Source organism: Carya illinoinensis, chromosome 12 (genome assembly GCF_018687715.1).
Source record: "Carya illinoinensis cultivar Pawnee chromosome 12, C.illinoinensisPawnee_v1, whole genome shotgun sequence".
Lineage (NCBI taxonomy): Eukaryota > Viridiplantae > Streptophyta > Magnoliopsida > Fagales > Juglandaceae > Carya > Carya illinoinensis.
Genome location: NC_056763.1, coordinates 22072613 through 22095109, shown reverse-complemented (window position 1 = coordinate 22095109; position 22497 = coordinate 22072613). Strand labels below are relative to the sequence as shown.

Here is a 22497-nt window from a genome sequence, read left to right as displayed (position 1 = left end):
CCTAGAGGTAAAAAAAGGAGTAACGTACATGAGTGACATGCGCGACGTGCATGGAAGTGGAAAAGATTCTGGTAGTTGATTCTTAAGTGGATGGGTTCGGGCTCTTGGGTGATTGGGTAGGTCGATTTCAAATATTTAGGGCATAGGTTCGATTAGGGGTGAAAACCGACTCCTTCGGCGTGGTTTTTGGGTAGAACTGTCGCCAACCAATGAGAGAGGAAATGGTGGACAGACCGACCGTAACCGGTCGACGGGGAGGAGGAAAATCGGCCGTATTGACTCCGGCGGCTCTCTGACGGTTTACGATCGGTTCTCGATTCCCCTCTGGCAGCGTCGATCGTCTGAGAGAGTAGAGAGAGAAAGTTGTAGAGGAGAGAGAGAGAGGGTTACTGAAACGCAGAAAGGGGAAGAAGGCAAAGAGGATGACTGTGTAATTTCGAAACGGCGCAGTTTGGTTTAATACCGGACGATGCCGTTCTAATTTTTTTTCTCACCTTATAGACAAAACGATGCTGTTTGGTTTAATAATAAACGGCGTCGTTTAATCTGTGTGAGAAACAAAAGTCTAGGGTAAAACGACGCCGTTCCACGCGTCATTTCATATTGAGAAAATTTAAAAAAAAAAAAGAGTATTATTACATCGGTTGGTTCAGCGGTTTGAGTCGGCCTCAAACCGTGACCGAACCGACTATAGTCGGTTTTGCTAAATCGTTGCCGCCCGCCGACAGGTTCTTTGGCAGTTTCGGCCAGTTTTGGCCTCCAACGGCCGGTCTGAGTCAGTCACGGGCGGTTCCACGGTTGCTTGTACACCCCTAGTTTCGATAGCGTAGAAAATATTTAAAAAGGGTTTTCTAAATTTTTAGACTTCGACTCAAACTCAAAAACATAATTCAACTAGATAAAGAAAATATCTCGGCCTATAAAAAGATTTTTAAATTACTTATCAAATCTAAGGTAAAATTATAAACTACCAAAACAAAGATTTTAGCCTTTAGTCTATATTTTAAACAGATATTTAAAAATTCAAATAGCTTTTTCGCATCTATAAATTAAAAAAAGTTTTGAAAATAGTTTAGTACTGGACCCAAGTGTTACAAAAACAAGGGACACACGGGCTGAGTTGGGTGGTTCGGTTGGGTCACACGGTGGCTGGGCAATGACTAGTAGCTTTCGTCGTATGGAGGAGATCTCAGCATGCGGATTTTTCATTTGGGCTGTTGCTACGAGACAGATTGGAGTTGTTGTTTTAGGTTGTTTGCGATTGGAATGGATGCGTGGTGTGCAAGGCAATGGCTGGGCTATGGTGTTGCGTGGTTAGGCAACGATGGTCAGAGGGTGGAACTGCGATGTGGGTGGCTTGCTTTCGTGGTTCGTTTGTTAGAGGCAGTGCACGGTGGGGGGCACTTTTTCTGTTTTGGGTTATTGAAAAAAGGCTTGTAGGTGGGGTTGATGAAGGGAGGAAAATTGGTCTATGTGGGCTAACTAGAGGTTTCTTCGTGGGAGGGGTGGAGATGCAGTGTTTCACGCAAAGAGCCTCTACGGTTGTTGGGCGTTTCCTAAACTGATTTGTAAGTGATTTGGTCTTATATTGATTTTTAAAAATCAAACTTGATCCTAAACTGATACAATACCTAGGGTTGTAAAAAAATAACCAATAACCGAATGGGCCAAGGATTCCAGATTGACCTGACCCAAAACAACCGACCCGCATGGAAATTAAACGGAAGTTGGAATTTCCGTAACCGCTATTGAAAAACGGTTCGAAATTTTTTTGAATTGCAACCATGAATCACCATTGCACCAAACGTCATCATTTGGTAATCCACCAAGGCAACGTCTTTGAGTTTCTAGACTTTGGCTCTTCATAGCAACTCGAAAACTCCAAGTTTTTCTTCTGTTCGTCACCTCTCTCTTGCTCTTTATTCTCTTGCAAGGTAAGCAATAATCCTCTATCTTGCTCTCTATCCTCTTTTTTTCTCATCCCCATTGCAAATTTTTGTTTAGATATCTTGTGGTGGGTCTTGGATTTTGGGTTGTATGGCTATACTGTGTGTGGTGGGTGTCCTTTGACTTGGTCTGGATTTTCCATGGAAGCTTTTTCTGGACTTTGGGAGTTTCTCAAACTCTCAGCTGCTTTAAGAGTCATGCTTTGGTATCTCTCTATTAATTTAGACTTTATTTCCTTACTTCCTTCGACATCCGTTCATTTAATTTGGTTAATTCTTTGCTTATGAGTTCATGTTCTTTTTGATTTTGCAGCTTGGAGAATTGGTAATACAAAATACTAATTCTAATGACTAGATTCTTGTAGAATTTGCTGTGGATGCCTTGTCAGTCTGGTATGTATGAGATTCTCTTATCATTCTTCCATATCTTTTTTATCATATATCTACAATTCTCCTTCCCTATAAAGCACCATTTAATTTCATCTTGTCCTCTCTGCTTGTTTGGATTCTATTTAATTTTAGATCCAAGTCATGCAGGGATGGAAGGATGCAACTCGAGAGATCCTATAGAGGCAAGACTACAGGTCAAGTCGGCTCGAAAAACCCGATAATTCCGAAGTCCAAATCGGTTCGGATAATTGGTTAGTTGGAATTTTCTGCCTGGAAATCCCTTGCATTGGATTGGGTCGGAATGAAGCTTTTCGGGTCAAGTTTGGGTTGCTTCAACAGCCCCAACAATACCGATTTTCATATTTAAACCGAAACGGTTTCAACTAGTATATGTATTTATAAGTTCTTATAATATATTATATATATATATATATTATATACTAAATTGTAATTAATATAACATAAAATTTTAATATTAAATATAAACATTAATATTAAGTTATTAATATAAACTTAGAAATATATTTCTAGCATAATAATTATAATATATAAAAAGCAAATTACAATAATTATGATTATATATAATAATTATATGATAAATTATTATATATATGAGATAAAGCAAAATAAAAATTTGCATTATTCATGGTTCATTCATTTTGAAAAATTACATAAGATTAAAATACTCACATGATAGTTTTTATTATGGTGGGATCATTATGAACCTGAACCTCTTCTTTTTCCTGTTCCTCCCCAATAAATTTTTAAAATTTTTTCATCTCAAAATGATTATCCACTTGCATTAAAGCATTGTCCACTACTTATCATTTTCTTACCCAAATTAAACTAGATTATAAAATGAGAATATGTTATCAAACCTCATCCCACTTTCAAGACCATTATTTTTTAGCCTACCAAGTTTCTATCAAATTGTGGGAGAAGTACAATTATGACTACATTATACAAGTATTTTAAAAAATTACCAAACCCCTGAAGGTCAGAAGCAAAAGAAACTCATTTATTTGTCCCCATGAAGTTCCATCCAATTTAAAAGACTACTTTTTTCAAAAGTAAAAATGATTTTTCAGAACAAATCTCTAACAAGTTATGAAAATGAAATATTTCTAATATTGCATCTACTTCTTTAAAACAATCTCATATCAATGTATTATGTAAAACAAACTCACCTACCTTATTATCTAATTATGAAATTAGTAATATTTTTGGCATAATAAATTATAATATATATATATATTCTTTTTGTAAATACATTTTTACACATTTAATCATATATATTTATATAAAAATTTTAGAACTTATATAGATTATAGTTAAATTCAATACTATAATAGTATGTGTTTATTATTATAAAATGGTGTACTTAGATTATAATATAAATCGACTAATAGTTTGGTATATGTAAACTCATATTATTACAAATATAGATAATCCGTAAAATAGAAAAATCGAAAGTTCGGGTTTCGGTAGTGAATCGGTTCTTAAATTTTCAAAACTGGAGAATACTGTCTGGTTATAAAAGATATACAAAATTAGATTGAACCAAACCGATTACATTCCTAATCCTCGGTGATCCTCAACGAGCAAGAAAATTTTATTTTATTTTTTCTTTTTTTTCAAACATTTTTTTAAACCCCTTAAATATTTAAAAATAAATAAAAATCATAAATTCATTAAAAAACACTTCTGTAGGGGATAAAATATATTAGTCCCATAGTATTTTTTAGGCCCAACTGAAAGGAGGAGACTCATCAGGAGGGAAGAAAGAGAGAGGGAAGAATGAGGCAAAGGACTGAGGGAGTGCAGAGTTTCAAGAGGAAAAATGGGTGATGCGACATAAAGAAGAGGTGAATGGACATAAAGTAAGAGGCAGAAGATAAAAGGCACAAACACAGACGATGTCGGGGATTTTGGGCCAGACTTCTTCGAAAAGGCTTTTTCAACCTCATGAAATGAGTTCCAGCGATGATATATCCACCAGAAGACAGACCTTCGAGATTTATTATACAGTGAGGATGAGAGACTATGAGAGGCTGCAAAACAAACTTATTATAGTAAATCCTCCCCTCCTCGAACCCTCGTGGATGTAGCCCTAATGTCGAACCACTTAAATATGTGTGTCTCCCTCTCTTTATTTTTCCTGCATTTATTTACTATTTTGCTATCATTGATATATGCACGGACACCATACAGCTAAATTGGACCATTGTCGGGGGCTCCATACAATACCGATCGAGGCCCGAATAGCCTCAGTAGGGTTGAGAATGGATCTTTCTCCCATAGTGTTTCCTAGGCCTAGCCTAAAGGGGGAGACTCATAAGGAGGGAAGAAAGAGAAAGGGAAGGAGGAGGCAAAGGATTGAGGGAGTGCAAAGTGTCAAGAGGGAAAATGAGTGATTTGACATAAAGAAGATGTGAATAGACGTAAAGCAAGTGGTAGAAATAAAAGGAACGGATAAACGACTCAGGGATTTTGGGCCAGACTTCTCCACAAAGGTTTCTTCAACCTCACGAAAGTAGTTTTTGCGACGATATCTCCACCAAAAGACAGACCTTCGAGATTTATTGTACAGTGAAGATAAGAGACCATAAGAGACTATAAAACAAACTTATTATAGTGAATCATCCATTTCTCGAACCCTCATGGATGTAGGCCTAGTGCTGAATCACATAAATATGTGTATCTCACTCTCTTTATTTTTCCTGCATTTATTTACTATTTGCTATCATGGATGTATGCACAAATATTGTACAGCCGCATCGGACCACTGCTAGGAGCTCCACACAATATCAATCGAGGCCCGAATAGCCTCAATAGGGCTAGGAATTGATCTTTCTCCCATTCCGACCTGTTGTGTCATTTTTAGGCGTTAACAATTGGTGTTGTCTATGGGATCTGAATTAATTTTATACATAGGAAGTGAAATAAGGAAGATTTTTTGACGCACTAAATAATCTCTGAAGGAGCAAATGAAACTCTTCCAGATAAGTATCTTTGGTCTTTCCACTTTTATTTTTATTAAAAGCACTACTATGGAAAATGGGCGAGTGAACCTTTCCTCGACTAGGCGATTAAGGGCACTGCACATAAGTGCTTTTCCATGCACTCAACGTATAAACCGGAAACCCAAACTCCTTGGCCATTTGAAATGTAAGTCCTTTGTGCGTTTTATGTACATTGTCAGCATGCATTTTAAATAAGAAAAGAAAGTGTGTTGTGCATAGGCATTCACACAAGAAAGCAAACACTGTGCACTCAAGTGCACAATGCTGTTAGTGCATGGATGAACGTCTCTGTGCATGCACAATATGGGTGCATAGTGCCGGGAACCCAAAAGGGCCATAGTTGGCCACTGTGGGCCTTGTACGGTAGCCAGTGTGTAACAACCCGCTAGAAAATTTAATTTAAGGAATTTCTATTGGAAACCCCGTGAAAACTCTATAAGTTAGCTTATTGTAATATCCGCTCCTTTCTTCTTCTTCTTTATGAGCTTCGATCTACGTATTGAAATTTATTCTACGTACTGTATCTCGATGGCATGTTCTGAAAACTATCTTGCGGATTTCAAAATAAAATAGATATTTTAATGCTTACGAATATTTTAAATATTATGAAAATATCTATAAAATATATTTTCAGTATTATTAGATAAGTATGTTTTAATGTAGCACAATTATAATATTTTAATGAGCTCTGAAAATATTATAATTGTGGATAATATCTTATATTAAATATTTTAGTTGTTTTAAAATATTAAGAGGTTTAACCTTACGTTAAAAACTCTTATTTAAATTAAATGGTTTTATCCTCTTTGAGTGATTAATGATATATTATCAATTTAGATAATGATGAAGAAATATTATTTTATAAACTTTAGTTTATAAAATAATATTCTATCTTAATTTCTCTTAGTGTTTTATTAAAGTGTTTATTTTAAATAAAATACTTACGCGTTTTTAAATCAGTGTTTAAACTCATCGTTAGATCCTTTTGAGGATCCCGAAGTGTAGGACTGAGATTAAATACCCAGGCTCCTATTCTTTTCCCTTCACTTTTTCCTTTTTCCTTTTTTCTTTTTTTTCTTTTCTTCTTCTTCTTTCTCTTTTCTCTCTCCTCTCTTTCCTCTTCATGGCCGACGTACATGTTGGTTCCTCCATGTCCATTCGGTCCAAGCTTCCAACCGGCGCCACCTCCGGCCGCCGTGCCTCACCTCCCACACCGGCGTGATCCTCCCTCACCGGCGACCTCCACTGCACCGGTGGTGTACTTTACCGACCACCGAGTCTCTCTCTATCTCCCTTCAAAGAAATGGGTCTTCAACCTTTTTTCACCTCTTTGGACCACCATACACAGCCGAAACGGCCACCAAGCACCACCAATGGAACCACCATGTCAAGAGCTTCCTCCCCATGTCCTTCTTTTCCCCTAACTCTCACTTTTTCTCCGATGGGTCTTCACACACACACGTTCGGTTGCACCGCCGTGCACCACCGTACACGGCCACCCATGGTGTTTCACCACCACCACCTTGTTCCTCTCATCACCATGAACTTTCCCAAGAAATTTCATGGCCAACGGAGCTATGTGGAGCTCTCACTCTCCCTCACTCTCCAAGGCCGAAAATGGCTTCAAACGGCCGATCCGCCGCCGTCAGCCACCGTATGGCCACCACCTCGCCACCACAGCTTCACCACATGTTCCTCTACCTTTCCCTAGCTTCCCATGAAGTTCTATGGCTTTCATCCACCTCAAGCGAACACCTAGCATTTCGTATTTACTGTTCACAGCATGATGCCGACGTGCTCCGCCACCTTTGACCACCACGAGGCCACCATGAGTCTTCCAAGGCCACGCCTAGCTTTTCTCAAGCTCAAACTACCACTTTACGTGGTGGACAGCCACCGTACGCGGTGTTACCGCCACGTACGCTCCTCCGACGCATAACCGTGACGAGCAGCGAGCGACGCACGGGTTAGCCCGTCAATGGTATAACCCTCTATCTCTAATTATTTACGTTTAAAATAGTTGATTGATTGGATCGTAGAATGCGTAATTAATAATTGTGGAGTTCGCTGCGTAGTTGTGAAGCGAAATGTAGTTGTGAAGTATTGGGCTTGAATTATAGTAATGTGGATTGTACCATGAAGTGTGGATATGAGATGGATGCCGTAGTTGTGATATGGCATGATGTGTGAAGAGAGTACGCGTGGAGCGTATTCTGTGTAGTGCAGAGACGCGTCGTGTGACGTGTGCTGTAGTGATGTGTGGCGTAGAAGGAAGGGAGTATACATGGAGTGTACTCCGTGTTGTATGGCGATGCACCGTGTGATGTGCATCGTGATGGTATAAACCTCTATCTATAATTATTAACGTTTAAAGTAATTGATTGGTTGGAAACTTTTAGAGTTAGTATGCAAAATCCTTAAGTTATGGGTAAAACGGTCATTTTCCCACATGTAGAGAGTAAAATAAAAATTTTACTCTTTAAGTTAGTATTTTTCGTATTTCAAATTATTAGTGATTTAGTTCTAACTTTTAGAATCACTAATTACAGTTCCTCGTGATCGCACTTGAAGTTTTATAAGAAACGCGGAGATCGAGGTAAGTTAGCTTTTAACTTACTAGCAGTCTACTGTGTATGTGTGCTAAGTAAAGGAACTACAGTATATGTATATGTGTTATTATATATGTCATGCCATGCTAAGTTATCACGTAATTGTCTGTTATACAGAATTTATTCTGTCATCAGTTTTTATCTGTTACATAATATATTCTGTCATGTATTATTGTACGTTACAAGTAAGTCATGCTAAGTATGCCATCTATTACATGTATGTCAAGTCATGTAATATTCATTGTTGCAAGTATGTCATGTTAAATATGTTGTTTATTATATGTTATGCCATGTTACGAAATGTTTCTCTCTTAAGTTGGTCATGTATTTCAAGTTATGTTCAAGTCAACTTTATGTAGAATACATGGGGTCACAACAACTGTGGAGTATGTATTTAACTGCATTGAGTTTGTGTAGAATACATGGGGCCACAACAACTGTGGAGTATGTATTTACACGTAGAATACATGGGGCCACAACAACTGTGGAGTATGTATTTTTCATATTAAGTCAAGTTTATGTAGAATACATGGGGCCACAACAACTGTGGAGTATGTATTTTTTAATGTTAAGTCAAGTTTGTGTAGAATACATGGGACCACAACAACTGTGGAGTATGTATTTACACGTAGAATACATGAGGCCACAACAACTGTGGAGTATGTATTTACACGTAGAATACATGGGGCCACAACAACTGTGGAGTATGTATTTTTCATGTTAATTCAAGTTTCAGAGCAAGTTCATGCTAAGTCAAGTTCAGTTCATGATTCAATTTAAGCTATGTCAATTATGCTATGTTGTACGCTAAGTTATGCTTTAATTATTTATGAATTTGATTATGCATTTATGCTTTTACTGTCATACATGCATCATTAGTCTGTATGGAAGTTTTTTGTTAACTTGCTGAGATTTGTAATCAAATCTCACTGTGTAGTCCCAACTACCATTCCCCCCGAATGGTAGATCTTGTTACAGGACCTGAAGGAAGATCAGGAGCTGACCAACTAGACACAGTCGACTGAAGGACGGTGCGTCGTTAATGTTAATATAGTAGTTAAATTACTACTTGTACGATGGAGTTGCATCTCCAGTACTTTGGGATATTTTCAGTTTGGTGCATAGTATTGCTAAAGAAAAAAAATTATCCGCTGCGAATATTGCATAATGTTAGATGCATGTTAGGATTATTGCATCTTATATGTCATGAACGGGGGCAGGTAACCTTGTGTTGCATGTCTCGACGCTTCAAATGTCCGTCCAATCCCAAACGGAATTTGGGGGCGTCACACAGTGACCCCCCTAGCATCTCGTCAGTGCCTTCTGCTAGCCCAAAAGTGGTCTTCGACCACTAAGGTTGGCAGGCAATGGCTTGTAGCCACATGTCCGGTGCGAGCATGAGCCCAGTGAGCACCACCGATGGCCACCACGTGGTTCATTAGTGGTTTTCATCCTTCCCTTGAGGTGATCCATTGTAGGGAGAAGGGTACACTGTGCACGGTAGAACTGCTGGAGCACAACAATCACCCTACGACTGACAACCGTGGGCCAAGTAGAACAATTAGACTGCTAGAGTTTTTTGTTTAAAGGGAGGGTGGCCCTCTCCAGCGAAGACTCCTACCCCGCAAAAAGCTCCTCACATTAGAACTGCCTACGCCACAACATTGCTGTTGTGCCCAGTCCGACATAGAGCAACTATGAAAACCAGTAGCGGTCATGACGTGGCCACAATAGGTTCTTTTTGCCGCCGACACAAGATCCCCAACCGAACTAACCCACGTTCACATGTTGAGCTCGAGGTGTTTTTTGGCTACCCAGTGGTGGGCATGCCCCCCCATGCCCTAGGGTGTTTTTCGATCCCCCGTGAAGGGCCCACTCTCTTTAGCCATTGTAATCTCGGCCTTGCATGCATCTCATCCCGACTACAGGAGACTCGACTCAGCCATGCACACCAGCAGGTCTCGACTCACCCATCAACAGGTCCTAACTTGCCCACCTGCATCTTGGACTCAACTAGAATGCCACGACTCAGCCACCATGGACACTCTGCCACTTACTGGCGGGCACCTCCCACTCAGTGCACGACAAGCACTTTGGTCATGCAAGTGGGCAAGCTCCCAACCATGCACCCACGGAGCCCCTCCTTCATGACCACAAACAACTCAACCTGGCCAATGTTTACATGGCACTGATCTCCATGGCAAAGAACAACCAACTCCCGACAGATCACTGGCGGACAACCACCTCTTCTGTAGTCTACTCGTTGACCACCCACTCCTTGCCCACGGAATCCACTCGCTCAGCCTGGCACATTACTAAACTTGGCCATGCACCTCGCCCATTGGAGTTTCTCTCTTGCCCCTGCGTCTCGCCCATGCATCCTACCCACTACATCCTACCATGCACAAGTGGGCAAGAGCATAGCGGACTGCCCAATGGCTATGTGCAATCGACCATCACAGCCAATGCACTCAGGCAAACAGGCAACCGTATGCACCAACGCCATGCATCTCGGCCACCCTCCACTGTCAGGCATGACTTTACCATCTCAGATTGCATCCTAGCAAGCAAATCAAACACCTAGTGGTAGGCAAAACTCATCAGCCATGCACGGTCAATGCTTCACAATGTGTGCCAATCAAGCTATTTATAAAATAAAATAAAAGAAGAAAAAGACTAACAGAATAAGAGAAGGAAAGGCAAGTATGTATCTCAAAGGCGTGCATCTCAACAACAACAATAACAACAACAACAAAAAAGAAAAAAAAAGTAAGAGAATGGAGAAGAAAAATAAAGGCAAGAAGAAAAAGAAAGTGCAACCAATAAATTGCCACCAACAGCGGGCAATTTCGATCAAGCAAAAATCAATCACGGTGGTTAAACGCCTCAGTTTGTCTCCCTCAAAACTTATGTAGATTTTGTTTTTACTAACATAATTTATTCCTGCAATGCAGAACACCAGCTATACAACCCCACTCGAACATCGTTCGGATTCCTCAATATTTTTCCTTCGGAATAGACTCCTTGGCATACACATGCATGCAAACAAGCGGCTCTCCTACAGTCCTGCTTACCTCCCTGGGGGATCCAAAGGGGTGGTTTACGCCCTAAGGTTGCTTTATCCCTCCCGCAGTGAAGAGCAAGATTAGCACCAGCTTTACCCGACACTTCCCTTTCTTGTGGCACCAACGCATAAGTAGGAGTGGGTCTAGTATCAAATTGCTAGACAACTTACCTCGTGGGGGTGGATAGGAGGGTCTAGCTCCCCTTGGCCCAACCACCCTCACAAAGGAGAAAGGGTCCAACCTCTCAGCTACCCATTAACTTACCCCGACCTTCGCCATGGTGAAGAGCGGGATCAACACTTGCCTGACTCTATGCTTACATTCCCTGTGACATCAACGAGCGAGAGTGGATCTAGTCACAAATTGCTCGACAACTTACCTCCTTGCAAGGATCAGCTGGTGGGTCTAGCCTTCCTCGCGACCTGACCTCCCTTGTAGAGAAGAGCGAGCCCAACCTCTCGATCATTTGATAACTTACCTCGACGTCATCACGACGAAGAGCGGACTAGCTCCTTAGATGTCCGACAACTTATCTCTATGTGGGGTTTGAAGGGATGGATTACACTCTAACGCTGCTATATCGAGAACTGGTTCAACCTTTGGTTGCTTTTCACTTACCTTCCTTGTGGGCATCAACAAGTGGGAGTGAGTCTAGTCTCAAACTACCAAGCAGTTTACCTCCTCACGGGACACAAAGAGATGAATCATGCCTTAAGGCTGCTCTATCCCTCCCATAATGGAGAGCGGGTCCAACCTCTCGGTTGTCTGAAAACTTACCCCAACCTCCACTATGACGAAGAGCAGGATTAGCGCAAGCCTATATGACATTTCTCCTAGATGCCACCTCCTACAACAGAATGCCAAATGGATAACATCTTAGACCCTCACCACACTCCATCTTAATCAAACGAGATGCCAAATGAGGAACGCCTCGGATCTTCACTGCACCCCAGCAAGACAACTCAAGTTTGCGAATTTTACACCTGTGATTGGAGAATATTTACACTAAACAATTTGACTTTTGCAACATTATCAAACATCTCCTACTTACCTACCCATTGAGGATTAACAAGCGGGTCCAGTCTTAAGGCGGCCTGGCCTGACTCACGATGAAGTGCGTGTTCAATCTTTCAACTACCTAATGTTACTCCAGGGATCACATCTCCACTAGCAAATGTCAAGCCTATGATCTTCATTGTACTCCAGGACGACGATTCAAGTTTGCGAATTTTGCACTTGTGATTGGAGAATATTTACACTGATCGGTTTGAATTTTGCAGCATAGTCAAACATCTCCTACTTACCTTCCTGTTCAGGACCAACAGGTCGGTCTAGCCTTAAGACAGCTTGGCTTGCCTCACGACGAAGTGTTCAGCTTGGTTATCTGTTATGATTTTAGTGGCTGCTCAGCCACTTTTTATGGAAAAACATGTGATTGGGTATCAACTATGATTTTTTATTTTTGGGTAAACATTGCTAGTATGTGCATGTAGTATGTATGACAATTGGAGTTTGACATTTTTTTATTTGATACTACAATTGGACAGTTTTGTATTAGATGAAACAACTGGACATATTTGATGGACTTTCTTTTGGTTAGATACTACAACTGGATAGATTTTGTATTTGCAATATGTTAACCAAAATGATATCTCTTGTATTCTAATGTTAAGTTTGGAAATGACATAAACAATGGGTTGGATTTTTGTTCTCTATTATTTATATTTGCACTGAGATTGGAAATGGCATGTGTAAGTTTGGTTTGTTTTTTTTTTTATATTGAACTAGGCATATATTTGCACTGGTTTGTTTTGGAAATGGCATATATTTGCACTGAGTTAAGTTTGGCTTTTTTATACTAAACATTGCTTGGATTTTTTTTGCTGGCAAAACGAGGATGAATGGCAAATTTTTTATGAGGAGCTCATGATGAAGATATTTTTTTTAGGTTGGGAATGTGCATGTACTGGACATGAACGTGTATTTATTCACATTATTGGACATGATGAACGTGTAGGAATTGCTATAAGATAACAAAGACTCACAAGAATTGTAGATATGGTCTGTGTTGGATAATTAGGTTAAAAAATACAAATAGCTGAAAAACAATAAGTTAATTAAAAGTTAAATTATCGATTAACATATAGTTGGCATAATTACAAAATGTGAAAAAAAATTAAAATACTATTATTAAAAGATAATATTATATTATTATTTTGGCTTATAGTTTTTCTTTTTTTCTTTTTCCACAAAAAGGGAATTTTTTTTTTTTTTAGGAGGGGATTGGAACCTCCCTGGATATAATTATATGAGCTTCTCTCTACTGCAAAATGTCTGATTTGAACCATGACTACTGCCCACAAAGTGAGCCTATCACCGTAGAATCTTCAAAATATCCAGTTAGTCCAAGGCCCATCTATATGGCCCAATGGTCAGGCTTTACTATTATAAATGATTTCAATTTATATCCTGACTCTCCTAATTAACCATGGAATATCAAAGCTACCACTTTGGCAGTAGACTTGGGTTACCTAGTCCAATGTGGGATTATACTTGAATAGTTTTGACTTCGGCTAAACCAATACTGATGCTCTTAGAGATAAGGGAAAAGTCACTGTTCCGCAATGTTTTTGGGAGATATTTCTCATTGGACAGAGAGAAGACGAAACATCTCTTTAAAGGATTTCTCCAAAGTAAAACCTTACGCGCATAAGTGAATAATTTATTTTACATTCTCGTCCCCAATTCTAAGAGTCAGATACATTTTAGGTATTGAAATATCGATCCTATAAATTTGAAAGAGAGCAAAATATTTTGGACTTTATCCATTGTCTGCATGGTTTCATGTGTAGTACATGGCACAGATTATATCTTCAAATCCATTCGTTTCTGATATACATCTAAACAAGGAATTTTAAAATCAATAGACTTGTAATCAAGACATTATATCTATTCATTTGAAATCCAAAATTAAATCCAAATCATTCTATCCAAACGCACTCCTCGCAGGGTTTTCTTTTTTCTTTTTTCTTGGAATGAAATTTAGGGGGAAGAAAAAAGAAAAATACACTAAGTCACACATCGGTCAAGATTAATGAAGATACAATCACAACATATGCCAGAAAAAAGAAAATGGCTATCTGAATGAAGAACTTTGGATTTTCCCTCATGTTAGGGGATGTAACAGCCCTGCAACCAGGTAAAACATTCATCGAGTTAAGATGGGAATCAGAAGAAATCACTAGCCCCCCCGGGGCTTAATGCAAAAATACATTACCTAGCAATGCGCTGAGAGAGTCGGTGAAAGGGTAAACTCTGGATGAAGACAATGCCTGGTCCTGTTAGAACAGCTGTCACCAAATTGTCACCCTGAAAGTTGGAACACATATCAGAAAAACCACATTATTGGTAAATGGAAAGAATGATTGTGTTATTCAGACAGCTACCAGAATCACTGGACTCTAAAAGATCGTGTAAACTCCCGGCACCAAACTTGCCCAATTCAGCTTTGCAAGAAAATGCAACTACTGAAGAAAAAGCTCAATATCATCACCATGCCCAATATCATCAATAAGAAAGGGTGGCCAACCTTATTGACAAGTCCCAGAACCACCTGAATCTCCGCCATTAGATGTGGAGCCCCATACATTCAAGGCGCTTAACTCACCCAGCTTACTTTATAAATAACCATCCAATATCTATTCATTCGTGTCTCACAATAGGGTAAAGCTAGAAATACAACGATTAATTCCCCCTCCCCCCCTCCACGGGCTACATTTTTCAAGCACTAACTATGCATAAACGGGTTTTGATGAACAAACAAAAAGCAAAAGGTGAAAGGATACCAAAAGTAACAAGATTGATAATTGAAAACTAACCCCAAAAACAGCTCTTCTCATAGGACCATTGTACTTGATTTGAACATTGACCGATGTTGTCAGGGCAATAATGCAAGATACATCGACAGCTAATACCTCACCCACTTCAAGATTTTTCTGTACAACTAACCAACATAGAAATCCATGGAGGATTAGTTTCCAGGTGTAAAAAAATCAATCAAGAAGTAATTAGACACATGCAAAGAAAGATGGAGGAGGCAGTGCTAAAAACCAAAACAGAAACAAGCTCTAAATCAGCCAACAAGAGGCAGCCCAGGGTACTGCATTTGTGTTCATGTAGAAAACTGACACCAATAATTTCTTTTTTAATTTTTATGGAGAGGAATTACACTTTGAACCTGAACTATTTCCCCTTTTACAATATGCACCGCCACTAACTACAAAAAATGAGAAGCACCATAAACTACCAAAACTGATAATTGACACACTAAAGTTCCAAACTGCCAAATTTTGGCAATTTACACTCTTGGTTGAGATCTGACAGTTTGTGCTGTCAGTTTTGTAGTTTAAGGCACAGACTGCAAAAAAAGAAAAAAAGAAAAAAAGGCAGTTCGGTGGTACAAAATGTAATTTATCTTTTAAAGGGAACAAGCACAACTGCACAACCTGGTACAGACAATCTTGAACACATAAAGACAAACGGCTCATCTAAATTTGTATTTTCAATTTACTGAACCCACCCAGCACTTTCCCTGCAAAGCCAAGGCAGTGCCGAACTCTAGGAATAGAGTGATCTTGTAAGAAATCTTTTAAATTTGTATAAATGATTCAGAAAGTTCATACCAGATCCACCAGCAAGTATGAATGCTAACCCTTGGCCCGATAGCTTCTGTCTCAAAAAACCCTGTAAGAAGTTTGATATATTATTCACCATGAAAAGAAACATTTTCATGTCCACCAAATGGGTATACACCACAAAATGGAGAGGCCAAGGAAACAAATTACAATGCAAAGAGACACACTCAAAAAAAGGGAAGAAAGAAAGAAAGGAAAGTAAAAGAAAAAAGCATATAACTTAAAACTGCTGGAAGGAGCAATGGAAGGAAGCCAACACATCTGGAAAAAAAGGAAGAAGAAACAAATCTGACAGTATCAAATATCTCACCTCTGCTCCAGTAATGAGGTTGTGTGCCCTCTGATAAACTGTATTATTGACCTTCACATCATTGATGGAGCAAAGGAATGCATCTGGCTACATATCAATTTCAACTGTCACATAAAACTAGCTGACAGATATCAAGAAGGGAGGACAAGGCGAGTAAAGCATAAAACACAGTATCCAAAGTTGCTCATTGCAGAATGGGAAATACCAGAAAAGAATTGTAAACTTTAGCTGAACATAGAAGCAACCAATGCAAATAATTTATCTCTACCTGACATAAAATCTCTCCGCCAAACATTGCCAAATCAATCTGTATATAACGTGAGCCAGAAACACATAAGATTACAGTTAGCTATATGTGATTGCAAGTATGGATCATCGCCCGTGCCTGCTTCAAATGAGAAAGAAAAAAAATATTTGAAATGCAGTATGTCTAAAAACCACATACCGGAATAATTCTTGAAAGAGAAGGTGCAGCAATTCCAACATACCCATCGCTTGGACCAGGATTGCAAAAAACTATGCTACTCACACTCTTCCCAAAAAGCCATTGCCACATACCTACTTCATTTTCAGGGATAAAAACATTTTCCACTTCAATGTACCCAGACATGAAGCACATGGAACCTATGAATTTTCCACATATCAGTTGCAACACCAATATATATATATAGCTCAAAAGACTTGCCAAAAAAAATATTTATAACTCAAAAGAGAAACCAAATATAGCCTCATTAAATATGTCAAATATAATCCACAATCCACTCTAGAAAAATAAAAAATAACTCTTGGATATGACGAAAAGCCTTGTACCTGGGCTATGCCCATCTTTATTTCAAAAAAATTACTTATTACTTATCAAAAAAAAAAAAAAAGGAATGATGAAAACCCCATAAAAATCTCAACATCTATTATCAATGAACTCGAGCAATGTGGGATGCCATTCACCATCCTCTCATACTAATCTAGTGTGTTTTGCAAGCAGATTATCTATTAGGATAGCAAATGGGATGGCAAAGTTGCTAAAAGAGAAAATAAAAGTCTAAAATTGCATGTAAACTATTAAGAACATCACAGACAAGTAATTTTAATTAGTAATCTTCCTCAACAATTTTACCAGGGGATTGAAATGCAAGTCCAAATAACAAAAGAATGTGGAACTACGAAATCTGAATCTGAAATCCATCTATTAGAGAAGAAAAAACCCCGGACAATGATGCAGACGAGGCGAGTAATGGTGGACTAACCCTAAATCATAGCCCTTCATCTTTCATAGAAAAAAAAATCTTAACCATCCAACTTCATTTTTTTTTAACAAGTAAGAAGATTTTAACCATACAACTTCATTACAAGTCACACTACCTTTTCAAGAATACTAAAGATGCAATAATTTAAAGCATAACATCAAATGAACACTCTTGGGTTAGCTGATGGTCAATATACAATATGCGAGGGGCCTTCTTTGCCTTGGGAAAGATGCCCCTGCATCAATCCATCATCCCAAAGGGAACTACGGACAGACAAGACTAATAAAGTGTCATCTAGACTCTTGACCCTCAAACAGCAGCAAGTTGGCATCAAGAACCAACCAAGTCATCATGCTTGTACCATCTTTTAGAAAACCTCCTTAATTGACTACTGTAGTATCAAGTGCAAGAATTTAAACTGGAATAGATAAGTGGTAGAACTTAAGCTTATATGGACGTACACCCACTACCCCCAAAAAAATGTAGGAAAAACTTGAGGAAAAAATAAAAAAAGGTAAAAAGATAAGGTTACAGCTTGATGTCAGACTAATAACCTAGCACAGAATTGACCATACAATGCAGAAGCCATGGACAACTTACCAGGCTTTGCAATAACCCTTTCTTGTGGCTTCAACATTATCTGCAGATATGAGAGCTCTAAAGATTCAAGAACAGATGAAAAAATAATATTATAAACTTTGGGATAATCATGCCTATACCTGAACCACCTGAGCTTCACCACCCAAAATCTGAAAGGGTATCACAGCATCTTGTGGACTCTACAGTAGTAAAATATCACTAATAAGATTATGCAGCAATAACAGCACAAAAGACTTCAAGGACCATCAGTATTTGCACAAATCGCTTAACATAAGCATGCCTGCTCCTCAAATCAAACAATACTCCATAAAATATCATACATGGTCAATCTTCTAGCAGTGTTTGATACAAAGTAAATTTTTCTACTTTATCAAATATCTAATCCCAGGATCAGATAGAAGATAAAAATTGAGATAAAGTACAAAAAAAGCCCCCCAAACACAAAAAGGCACTCTATAGAGACTCCATGCATACATTAAAGTATATAATTCAACATACTGTATTCTGTGTGCTGATAATGGTTCAAATTTATATTTAGGAATATAATAGGACCAATCTCACACTTTGTGTGCTAGCACTTTTATTATGTTTAAGGGATTGTTTATGCTACAGAAAAACTCCAAAAGATTCAAATACTGGATCTAGCCTTGCCTAAAAGCATGATGGGTACTTTTCCTACACTTTTTTAGGTTATGTTCTCCACATATATTCCATTACGCATATGATGCTACAAGCGTCAACCATAGCTTTCCTTCACAAGAATCGATGGCCTTACTTGGACAATATTTAGTGAGTTTAATTCCTAAAAAATTAGTCAGGAAAAATCCTTTTTAAATGAATTCCCGTTGAATTAGATCTAAATTATTTTTTTTTCCTCATCCCTAAGCTCAATCTTGAAAAATTTTCACCAAATTTATATCTTTTACAATGATAACCTCGTTAATTCTTATAAAATGATTGTGAAACCATCAGCCTGTAAAGTGCATCACTTCTACTGAAAATAGTTGTTGGCCGATTTCTCATAATGATTCTACTGGCAAGGCAATCTAAATTCTGTTGCCCATACCTATCAAAAGAAAAAATATGTCGTCCCATTGAGATCACTAAGGTGGATGCCTTCATCCGTTTAGGCACCAATACAAATTGGAAGCACACCTAGAAGCAATTGTTGCAAGTTCCACCAAGCTCCTCCGGAGGCATCAAAAGAACAACACCATAGTGCCTAATGTCAACTGGGGTTATAAAAATGAATGAGTCTATCCCCTGGGTGAGAATTTTTTGGCCACTTGGCACGCCAAACAGGCACTAGTCATCTCATCCAACATCAGGTTGCAGGAAAATCATCATCCTTGCTACATGTCAAACGTATGTTCCACTTATTCGGCACTTTGATAGATTAATCAGAACCCTCTACATTATTAAGAACTTTCGGAAGATCAACTTTGTCAATTAAAGTTGGCCAAAACACACGCCCCAAATGACTTATCTTCATTTCGTATTGCCTTTATTGCCATTGACTTTCTTCACAACTTTATCACTTCACTTTCCACTCTGCTCCACATCTATATAAAATCTCATTTAAAAAAGAAAAAGAAAAATAAAAAGATAAGGATAAATTTCAATTCAACTCCGTGTGGATAGCCTAGCCTAATTATACTTACCTAACTAGCCTTTTATTTATTTATTTATTTTTATACGTAAGTTTTTTTTTTTTTATTATTATTATTATTATTATTTTTTTATTCATAAGAAGTATATTATATTGATATGAATGAAATAGGCATAGCCCATGTACACAACAAGTATACAAAAGAACACCTAAATACATTCTAAATTAAAGACACTTACCTAACTAGCTTTTAAGAGATCACAATCTCCTAGCAGTTTCATAAAATTAATGCAGGTTGAAAAGTAACGATCCAAGGAAACGCCCAAGTCACATGTCAAAAATACAACAGCACCCCTTTAAATCATTATAAATCAAAAAAATTTCTCCCTTCCAAGCAATGTGAAATCTCATTCACCACCCTCTTATACTCAATCTCCTTCCTTAGGTCCCAAATGTCCTCTTCATGCCATTATGTTGTAAGTGGCACAGCACAATTCTCACGTTTTTTGCTGGGATTGGAGACTCGAGGAAAGATTCAAGCCACATCTAGGCTATAATCAGAAAATACTAGTTAAGGTTATAATTAGAGACCCTTGAAATCATTATAAACGCAAAAACTTCTCCCTATCTAGGATGGCATGACTGACCAACCAATCGTGGGGTAAACGGAGGAACTACCACAGGTAGGTAGATTTTAATCAGCCTGAAAACAATAACCCTATTGATCCAGCTTTTCTTGAAAAGAAATGTGATTAATCTTTATCATTCACAGACTTGTATTTCTCGTCATTGAAATCGACATGTGCCAATTACAATTTGGACATGATTTTCACAACATATCCATGCCAAACGCCAACTTACTCCGCCAAATTAAACCCTAAAGAGCAAACTAAATTAAAAAAAAATCTTCAACAATGCAAATAAAGCAAAACGGAGCAAACGCCAATAATCAGACCCAATCCCTAATTCATATACAAAGGCATCAGTAAAAATGACGTAAAAACCAAGATTCTTCATTTTCGTAATTCTGGCAACCGAAAGACCGCAGAGTAAAAAAGAACACGCATCAAGTGAAGAACGAGAGTGTGAAGGAGTGAGTACCTGATAGACATACGGCTGGAAAGGCGTGGAGAAAAACGGTGCGGCCATGGCTAAATCACGGAAGAAGAGCTCGGAATTGAGAAAGATTGAACACAAAGTCGTTCGATTTCTTTACGAGATTTCAGTTCTCAACAGGGCTCTGTTCATGGGATCGGATCGAAATCAGGGTACAGAAATACCGAACGTGTATTTCCTACTTCCTACTGCAGGGGTTTTTGGGTCGCAGGAAGCCAAATTACTAAAATAGCCATCTTCGTCAAAGCACTTTAGCATTAGTCTTATGGTGACGTTCCTGTCGGTTCCGGTTTAGTTTTTTTTTTTGTTTCCCTCGTGTTGACGTGGAATTTACTGGATGGAACACGTGTTTCATTTCTGATATGGCGTATTTGCATTGGCTATGGCTCAACTCTCGACGTGTTTGAAGAAGTAGCGAATTTAGACGTCGTCGTTTATTTCTTTTTAACGGGAACCGCCAGCAAAACTTATGACTCAGATTTAATCGAATTAGAAACTCAATTCATTTCAATTTATTTTATCTAATTATTATAATTTTTTAAATTTTAAAATAAAATATAATAAATAATTTAATTTTTAAAATTTTAAAATAATAATAATATTAAAAAATAATATTTTATTTAAATTTTAACTCCATCTCAATTCAATTTAACTCAATTTAATATCTAAACATAACCTAAATGAAGGTTTAGTAAGTAAAATGAGGACTTTGAATTGAGATGAAAGTTTAAAATATTATTTTTGAATATTATTATTATTTTGAAATTAAAAATATTGCATTAAAATTTAAAAAAATTAAATTATTTATTATATTTTATATGATAATTTGAAAAAGTTATAGTGATGATATGAGAATTTTGAGTTGAGATAAAAATTTTGAATTAAAATGTGTATTCCAAACCTACCCTCAACCTATAGAGACTATAATAACAACCCACTATTATGACTTCTCACTTAAATTACATATTGATTTTAAAAAATAAAATGGAACATATAACATAAGACTAATAGATACAAGTTCGTCTTTAGCACTTGGGCTACTTTCTGATGGTATCATGGTTTAAAGACTAGAATGTAAGACTTGATTTGGTTACCAAAATGAGACCATCTCATCTTATTTTATATAATCATTATAATTTTTTTAAACTTATACACAAAATATAGTAAATAATTTATTTTTTTTAATTTTAAAATAAAAATAATATCAAATAATTATATTTTAATAATATTTTTTTTAATTTTCAACTTTTATCTCATTTAATCTTATCTGTATAATCAAACGAGATCAGTTAAAAAGATAATTGCATATGTAGTAAGATATATGTAAACAGATGAAAAATGATAAACTTATTATTCTTTTATAATTATTTTATAACTAATCAATAAATATTATCTTCTCATAAAATGTATTAATTTTTTCTTCATTTATAAAGCAGTAGTTAAAAAGTAGGTTCATATTATAAACTCCCTATAAAATAAGTTTAATAGTATTTATTGTATCGAATACTCTAAATGTTGTGGAACTTAGTTATGTTTATTTCCTGACTACTTTATATTATAAGAAAAATACTAATTGTAGTCATTTATGTATATTTATTATGCATTCTATTAATATGATTCACCGTATAATTTTTTTTAATATAAAATAATTGATTTGGCCAATCACATTGATGAAGTATGTAAAAATATATAAAAATGATTATATGTACTATAACTCATATTATAAAGTTTAAGCAAAAAAATATAAATAATAAAAATATGAAGAGTAGTAGACTCATAAAATTGATCTTAATAGATTTACTATTATTGGCATAAGTTGATTAGATAATATTAAATATTAAAAAATTCTATTTGCAATCTTCATTTAGAGACTGCATGTATCGACTTTTTA

General features: G+C 37.2%; 1 protein-coding gene across 1 annotated transcript; it reads right to left on the bottom strand.

Annotated features, from left to right (window-relative positions):
* Positions 1-13962: 13962 nt before the first annotated feature.
* LOC122290295 lies at positions 13963-20836 on the bottom strand. The gene is made up of 10 exons (XM_043097927.1): positions 20592-20836; positions 18001-18060; positions 17882-17921; positions 16483-16661; positions 16306-16344; positions 16038-16124; positions 15716-15776; positions 14912-15036; positions 14311-14402; positions 13963-14222 (listed from the first exon to the last, which is right to left on the bottom strand). Exons 1-10 carry the CDS (start codon positions 20637-20639, stop codon positions 14108-14110), a joined length of 846 nt encoding a protein of 281 aa, XP_042953861.1. The 5' UTR covers positions 20640-20836; the 3' UTR covers positions 13963-14107.
* Positions 20837-22497: the final 1661 nt, after the last annotated feature.